Below are 9,126 nucleotides of genomic sequence, written 5' to 3' on the forward strand. Positions count from 1 at the left end.
CGTCGACATTCTTCCGATGTTCGACCAAGATGGGAAATAAAATTGAATTATGCATCGCTCCGTTCAAATAGAGAAATACCTTATCGAAGGGAAAAAGAGTCTCGCACGCAAATAATTCAGCATCAGCTGGCACCGATTCGAAAATTCTTGCGATTGATACTCGACGACGCGACGTTTCCTTTCGAACAAGGTTTCATTCTTTTTCCCAAAAATATCTTCTGCAACCCCGTTAAAAAGATATTTTGTTGTACTTTATATCTGTGGAAGAATCCATTCCTTTTTCTGCGCTTTCTTACAAGATATAATTTCCATACAATTTACGCGTATGTTCGAGATTTCAGTGATCGAATTTGCCAAAAATACGAAAAAAATATCTGATTACTACGATTTGAAAGACGTAACTATCAGCAGCACGATCAAAAGTATGTTTAAGCGCTATATTTCTTGAAAACTGAATTTATAAAATATTTTCTCTGATATTTCGAGATTTACTTGACCAGTTGGTTCGAAATTTTGCGCTCACCTTCGGCGCGTGTATTCACATTTTTATTTATTTTACTATCCGTTATTTAACGTAACAGAGATTGGTTGAAAAATTCATACGAAATGTTCGACAAATTGATTCGCGATACTTCATTTCCAAAAAGGAAAGTAATTATGTGATACTGTATAACGAGGAAATTGGTTTTCGAAAGATAAATTATTCTTTGAGATTTGTAGATTCACCGGTCGATGAAAATTCTACTATTTGAAGGTGGAAAAGTAAATCTGGCTGCTTCCGTTATTTTTTTCAGAGCACGAGGATATTTTTAGAAATAAAGCTCTACGTGAATCGACACGGTAGATATCCCTTTGAAATTTCACGAATATTCCAACTCTTTCGGATGGAATTTCACAAATCCTACGTCTCTATTAAGCAAAAGTACAAATAGGTACAAATTATCGGACAAGTCATAACGAAAGAAATCTACGAAATTAAAGAAGAAAAGAATCTACAAAATTAATTAATTCCCAACAATTAATTCCCGCAGAGTTAACGATCACGTTTCCATTCCACAAAACTAAACTCTAAGCTGACATTAATTTTCTTCGTCAGTCTGTATCTCCCCATTTTTTCAACGTTATTTCTAATTTTTCTCATCGTTTGAGACGCGTGCTCTCGTTGACAAGAATACGAAATTCGTTATCTTAGCGATCCGTCAGCAGGGAACACTGGCGATAATTCAAATCCTATGCAACCGGATAGTAATCGACTGGGAAATGAAAAGCAAAGGCTGAATCAGCGGGACGACCTCGGCTTAAAATTAATTACGCGAGATTCGCTTGCTATAACGTGGATCCTATCCGACTGCAGGATATCAGCCTTCTCGGGCCTCGTAATGCCTTTACACGTGCACGGCCATAGAATTAGGAAGTCTACAGGATCTCTCGTTGATCTGTTCCACTTTCTCCGTGAGAAGGAATTCGATAATTCTTCGACGCGCGGAAACTTTCGAAAATTCTCCGATTGTTGATAGTCGACATCGTATATAAAAGCTTGTACGTGGTTTGTTAGCATAGATAATGGCTGAGCCGTAACAGATAAGAGAAATTGTAAGAACAGATATCTTGTAAATGACGTTGCAGCTCCATGGTATGGTTTGCATGTATTATAGGTATTGTACTTTCATCGACGATCGATTTGTGCGTGCGTATTAGCATTTGAAGTTTTAGAAGAAATTGATCAGAGGAAAATGGCTTGAAATTCTCGAAAGGAAGAATAGAAAAATACGATAGATTTTTGTGAAATATTCGTTAAATGTATGAAATCTTTTTGTACAAGAAAAGATAGACTTTAGAAACGTATATGATTAATCTGTTGGTATTAAAGATTTATTCGATCATAAGAATGAAGAATATGAAATTCGTAATTACTACTACGAATTACGTAAATTATTGCCAAGTATTTGTATTTCATCATAATGTTGAATCGATCGATTTATAGGATTAATGTTACCACACGTAACGAACAAATACACTCCGATGTCGATAAATTATTCAATATTTTCCGAAATATCAGCAACATACATTATGCACACGTATGCATATGGGATTTAGCAACTACCTAATTTCTCTCGTATAAATCGATTTTTCCTTACAATTATGGCTGTTTGTTTTCAGCCGCTACTGCGTGGTAGTTTGATTTCTCCGTAATTTTGTAATTAAAAATGCACTTTGTCAAAAAGAAGCAAGTTTCCGGATTCTTTTAAACGACGGTATATATTTCCCTCGTATAAATCGATTTATCCTTACAATTATGGCTGTTTGTTTTCAGCCGCTACTGCGTGGTAGTTTGATTTCTTCGTAATTTTGTAATTAAAAATACACTTTGTCAGAAAGAAGAAAGTTTCCGGATTCTTTTAAACGGCGGTATATATTTGGAAAAAATAAGAACAGTGTCACAGGTGTTAGAAAAGTAACAAGTTGCGTATGGTTTCGAACTAAAAAGCATGTTTGTTCTTCGAGAAATTAGCACACCATAAATTCACGTTATATTTCCGTGTTGCGACCATTCGGACGCTTTATTTGCCGAGCGTTTACATAAAGACGATAAACGGATCGATACTCGTAAATCAATGAGGGACGTCGAGCTGTAGAAGCGGTGGCCGGTAATGGTTGTACGGGACTATCTTGCCGTTTTAGAAAGCTCGTTTTTTCCCCTATCGTTTTTCTCCGCGAACGACATTTTTACGATCCCTAAATCCAGCCTGAGACCTGAGAGAATTAATCGGCGATTGTGCCAGTATTCGGTATCCTTGAGAGCTAGATCGATTCCGCCCCCTAAGCTACGGCTCTCAGACTTTTCTCGGTCGCACTGCACCAGCAAACTTTCACTCCAGATTATCGAATATCCTTCTAACAATCATTTTTACCTATAAACGATGAAATTTTCTTGGAAACTTAACAATTAGGAAAAGTTTGTCGTTAGAGCGTTTCAAATGTATATCTACGTATATAGAATTTATGAACGCAGATCCAAGGCTATTTAATTCGTGTTGACGATCATAATCTTAGTTGAGTTGAAAGATCTATGAAATTTGTATCGAAAATTTTGCAGAGAGGCGATTAAAGTTCGATCGACTTCTCGACGTTGTTCAACTCTGGCAGAATTATCAGACAAATGTCACATACTTTAACTCTTGTAACTTACAGAAGGAGAAACTATAGGAAAGCTACTTTCTCTCTGGTTTTCATGATTTTTGGGTGTGCCGTACAGATCAACGTTTTTCGAACAACGCTCTGCCGTATGTACGTGTAACAAGGATTGACAAATCCAACACAAACATAATACAGCGACGATATTCACTTTTAACTGAGCTATAACACACATTTCGTACAGTCTGGTATATGCGTTTGTGCACAGAGCTTGAAGCTCGTCCAGCTCTCGTTTATTATTACTATAAACAAAAGATAGCCGGTCGACGAACAATACGTTCGGTTACACGTGGATACGGGAAAAAGTTGTTCGAAAAAACGCTCATCGCTGCAACATATCCAAAAATCATGAAAATCGGAAAGGAAGTAGCTTTTCTACAGTTTCAGCATAAAAAAAAAAAGAAAAAAGACAATGGTAATAGAAATTAAATAAACAGCAAACGTATCGATAGCAGGTTCCAACAATAAACCGAGGAAAATATCTGTGGAATTGGAAAGTAATCTAAAAGAATTTCCCAAGTGGCCTTGTCTTATTTTTATATTATTTCGCATCGTGTGACACAGTATCCGTTCAAAACGAATAGGATTTACCAACAACGTATAGCTCGAGACAGAGGAATCACGAACGTTCAATTTTCAACGGGCCAGTTCGACCATAACGTTTGTCGGATTTGTCGAGGCAATATCGCGCGATGAAAAGGGATTTCTCTTTCCCTGGGAAGACGATGGAGAAGCGACAGAGGCAAAAGAGACCGACGAATCGAGGCTATTCGACGCTCGAACAGCCTTTGATGTGACCCCGTAATCGCTTTGAACTTTCCACCGTGTCTCGGCGCGTTAATATTTGTCAGCAATTTCTTTTTTCCTTCTCGATTATGCTCGAACACTATTACCGGCTGGTATCGATGATAAACCGTTCAAATCATCGAGTGGGGCACTTATTACGCGATCGTCTGAAAAGAGAAAGCAATCGCGATGGAAGGGATTAAATAATATAGAAAAAGACGTGAATTGTAAAGTTCTTATTAAGCGGGTTGAACGATCTTGTAAACATACGTAGCCGACGATGATGACAGGAGCAAGGATATTGTTAGTCGAGAGCTTCATATCATTTAAATCCTTGAAACCTTTGATATTAGCATATTTCGTTTTAATAAATTTTTGCATAGAAGAGAAGGAAAACTTCTTTGAGGTAACTTTGAAAACTATCAAGCGTCTTACTGATAATCTACATTGATCGATTGACTGACATCAGTAAAACTGTTATTAAAGCACATGAACACAAGAGAATGGAAAAGTGTCAAGGATTCGTAAAACGAATGTTGCTTTTCTTAAAACCTTAAGAAAGATAAAAGAATTGTATATTTAAAGGCAATTAATCAGGATGTAGATTCCAAATGCTAAAATGACTATATTTCTTTTAGTAAGCAGCGTACTAATTGAATTAGCGAAATTTATGAAGATTTACATTCGGTAATAAATTTTAACACCAAATACGGAATTTTAATGTCGCTGCTCGAATGCAAATTCTTATTTCTTATATTCTTCCTTTTATTCTTCTTGAGGTAGCAACAATGCACGTGAAAGTATGATTGCTCGTACTGCCATTGCTCGTAAATAATAATTCGCTAAATGTCAGTTCTTTTTCTTTTCAGGGCTTCTTTAGAAGAAGCATTCAAAAGCAAATAGAATACAGGTGTCTGAAGGACGGCAATTGTTTGGTCATCAGAATAAGTCGGAATCGCTGCCAATACTGCAGATTCAAGAAGTGCCTAGCTGTCGGCATGTCCAGGGATTGTAAGTAATCACTTGCGTAAGCACTTTTCGTTAACTCACTACAATACCGATAGGATATCGTAGGAAAGGAATCTTTGAAACGTTTTAAAAGATATAATTCCATTCTTTCAGTCATAGTTTTCGTACCAAATTTTATACAATTATATCCTTTTCGTGTCTCCATAGCAATTATTATACTTGTTTGTCTTTTTACGCGCGGAAACGTATCGATAAAGATGCACGATCAACGATAACATACGGCGGTAAGTATAATAACTGGCGGCAAAATACGATCTCGGTGAAATGATTGTCGATGAAATGATTATCGGTGATTCGAAGGTAACCCTACTGAAATAGCCATTCATGAGCCAATTATAATCTCTTTTCTTTAATAAAAATAAATTACTATCCCTTTCGAATGTTTCTCTTTTGTCCAAGTAATAATTTTTAATTACTTGAGCTGGTTAAATATGTCAATGACGGGAAACGTGCAAGCTCTCTAGTTCCTTTGCCGCAAAAGTTGCTCGAATTTATTCGCAACTTAGCGCGATTCTTTACATGCCCAGTGGCAATAGCTGGCGTGTCTTTCAGTTTCCGGAAATTCCAGCATCCGTCGAGTAGCGAGAGAGAGTAAAGCAAACTGAAACGAAGTTGCGTACATAATTAAACGTCAAAGTTCCATCGTGCAATATGCGGTGGTGTATAATAGGAAACCGTCGGAGCTTTCTGAGCTAGCATTGTCGGCGAAATCGTAATAAGCCTCTGCTAGTCTTGTGATCCGCTTAAGAAGCGGATGTAACCGGGGTAAAGCTGGCCCGAAAGCTCTGCACCCTCTGTTGTTCGCAGTAATTCTCTCGAGTACCGTATAAAATACTAATCTTTCGTAAATACGCTGATTTTCGAGACAGGATGCTAGGATGAGCAGTGTAGCGCGCGTAGGACGTCGAAATATTATTAGATCGGTACATACGCTTATAGCTTTTTTCACATGATGCTGCAACTACACGCACAGTTACCTCGAGCGATATATTTATCTTCGAAATAATTTACATCTAATTCTGTAGACTCCCTGCTTCGTAATTTCATTACAGTAGATTCCACGAAACGTCATATTAATCGGCGCGAATTTCATATAATTCTACATTTCTATAATCTCGTCATAATGACTTCTTTCAAGGATCATGTATTTCATCGAAATAATTTTCATGTAATTCTGTAGACTTCCCTCTATAATCTCGTTTTATTAAGCCTCTTCCGAACGTCGTATTAAATGGGTAGTAACTTTCGCGTAATACTATGATTATTTTAGACTACGTTCTAAAAAGAACCACCAACTTTAAGACTCGACAAAACGTTTGCATTTTAAAACCGCCACCAAACCGTCAGAATCAACGGATCGCTTCTTAAAATCGTTGTCTTTAAGGACCGACGACGATAGTATTTTTAAATCGGTATTTTTAAGAATGAACGATTAGATTGCAAAATTGCTGTTCGAATAACTAAAGTAAATATCGTTCTCTCGATTTCAGCCGTTAGATACGGCAGGGTGCCGAAACGTTCGAGGGAACGCGGCCCCGAAGACACAGTACCGACCACCACGTCAACGACCACTACCACCGGAGTACAACAACTCACGTCCCCTGCTGGTACTAACAATAACAATAATAACACCAACAACAATAACAACAACACCAGCAGCCAAAACAATAACAACAACAGCCAAGCACAGAACGCTATACCGTGTGTGCCGCCAGCTGCTGTGGTAGAGGCAGATCAGTCAGACGCGGACGTGAAACAGTTGGCGGTTTACGACGTGATACTTCAAGTTTCTCAGGCGCATCACGCTCACTGTGGCTTCACCGAGGAATCAACGAGGGGCATCGTCCGGAAACCGATGATAATACCGGTGAGTTTGCTCGAAAATTCAGAGTGAAGTTACAGAAGCATGGATACATTAGTAGCGGATACGACGAAGGAGATCGTTCGCTGTTGTAACTTTGTTGATTAAACAATAGGAAGCAAAATTATGAAGATTGCTCTACGTAAAAATAAGAAGATTAATTGTTATGATTTTTTACATAATACATATTATGTAAAAATATGCAATAGTAGATGTAAGGTGGATCGTATGTATGTGAAAAATCTCTAAGCAATTATTCGAAATACTTGCGATCAATAGAATTCCAAATTTCATCTCATTATCGTTACTAGGTCTATTAATACGCTTTGATGGCCATATATATTAGGATGTTTGCTGATATTTAGTACGAATCGAATATTTCGTGAATTATATCTGTTATTTCATTGGTATTATATTCGCCTTATATTAAGAAATACCATAAAATATGAAATAAAATTTGTTAGAGTATTCCAGTAAATATAGCGAATAGATAAGTATCCTTATACTTGTGGCCAACGATGTGTATACATAGTTCATTAATATTTCACTAATTATTAGTATACTATTTTTAATACTATTATTAATTATTTTATATTATTACTTATATTACGTTTATTTATTGGCATAACGTTTCATTAGTTGGTTCATTGGTTAATTAATTATTCCAAATTACCACGTCGTATCCGCTTCTAATTAATTGATTAACATATTAGAATGACGCGGTGGAACTGGAACTGGCAGCAACGCCTGTTTCTTTTATAATCCTGCTGATTAGGCGAGTACTTCTTCGCAGCCCGCCAGTCCAGAGGACCCAGAGGCGGCATCCTCGACAGCAGAAACAGTTGAATCGCAAAGGATCTGGCTTTGGCAACAATTCGCCACTAGGATAACGCCATCGGTACAAAGGGTGGTGGAGTTTGCCAAAAGGGTGCCAGGATTTTGTGATCTTTCGCAGGACGATCAATTAATTCTGATTAAGGTCGGTTTCTTTGAAGTCTGGCTAAGCCATATCTCAAAGATGACCACTGACAGTTCGATGACATTCGAGGATGGTACTTATATCACTAGGCAACAAATGGAATTGATGTACGAGGTAAGAACTCGCTTGTCGTTTTCTATGGCCGTAGGTTGCAATCATTGCCTAATAATTCGATGTGAAAAACAGCATAAATATCTGAAAATTGAAACGTATTGCGGTAGAGTCTCGTTTATAAGAACAAGCTAATACTTTAATGTTCGAATATACAAACTCATAACTAAATCTCAATTACCCGAACAATGGTCGAACGTAACTCGAATTATGCCGTGACTATTAAATTTTAAATCTCACTCGATATCACAACGACACAAAATGTCAGAGAATATCAACAATCGTCCATTAATTGATCAATACGAAACAAAAACAGCCAGACTTCGTGTCTGCTTTGATGCAATTCACTTCGGCCTTAAACGCCCATCAACTATCGGACACCGAATTGGGCCTTTTCTCCGGCGCCGTGCTTCTGGGTGAAAGACCAGGTCTGAACGACGTGAAAACAGTGCAGAGGCTTCAGGATCGTCTTTTGGAGGCGCTGAAAGTTCAAGCGTTACGGAATCACACGGTTTCCGGCGAGGCTACTTCCGCGGGAGGTTGTTCCGGTGTCTCGAGCGTCTCACAAAGGATACCAGAATTAAGAACTCTGGGTGCCAGACATGCGAATCTGCTCGACTGGTTCAGGAGGAACTGGACCAAGCTCAAATTGCCACCCCTGTTTGCCGAGATATTCGACATTCCTAAGTGTGAAGAAGATCTTCAGTGAAGAGGTGATTATCTTAAATTATGATTTCTTTGTGTTCTCTAAACTCTTAACAAGTACAGTGCAATATTGGTCGCCGCTAATCCATAGAAATACATTAAATATCTAAAGTATATGGGTAATCTGTATAACGTTTGTTAAATAAAACAGATCCCTTTCGTTTCTTTAATTGCGTTCACGAAAGATCGAAATCTGCATAAACAACGTCGATCTACCGATGAGATTCTACTGTATTAAATAGGCCGAAATGGTGTTTACATGGGATATCTAAAATCCCATCTTCGAATAATTCGAATCTTTCTTATTCTTCCAATCTCGTGGTGCGCGTTACTCGCGAAGTCGCACTCCATAAATCCACGTTTGCATTTTCGTCCACGCCCCTCAGCTCCACGATTCGATTTGCAATTCAACGCGGCAATCTGCACGATAGCGAAGAATTTTAATGGTGGGATCGTCTTT

General features: G+C 38.0%; 1 protein-coding gene across 7 annotated transcripts in view; it reads left to right on the forward strand.

Annotated features, from left to right (window-relative positions):
- Window positions 1-9,126, forward strand: part of LOC126915344 (ecdysone-induced protein 78C) — a 140,568-nt gene that overhangs the window by 122,011 nt on the left and 9,431 nt on the right. For 6 of the 7 annotated variants that reach the window (XM_050719945.1, XM_050719940.1, XM_050719938.1 and 3 more), the window contains exons 4-7: window positions 4,851-4,992; window positions 6,501-6,877; window positions 7,647-7,964; window positions 8,278-8,674. In XM_050719945.1, coding sequence (XP_050575902.1) covers window positions 4,851-4,992; window positions 6,501-6,877; window positions 7,647-7,964; window positions 8,278-8,670 — 1,230 coding nt within the window. In that variant the 3' untranslated portion in view covers window positions 8,671-8,674. The remainder of the gene's footprint in view (window positions 1-4,850; window positions 4,993-6,500; window positions 6,878-7,646; window positions 7,965-8,277; window positions 8,675-9,126) is intronic. The other variant, XM_050719944.1, reaches the window with a different exon arrangement.

This window comes from Bombus affinis, chromosome 4 (genome assembly GCF_024516045.1).
Source record: "Bombus affinis isolate iyBomAffi1 chromosome 4, iyBomAffi1.2, whole genome shotgun sequence".
Taxonomy (NCBI): domain Eukaryota; kingdom Metazoa; phylum Arthropoda; class Insecta; order Hymenoptera; family Apidae; genus Bombus; species Bombus affinis.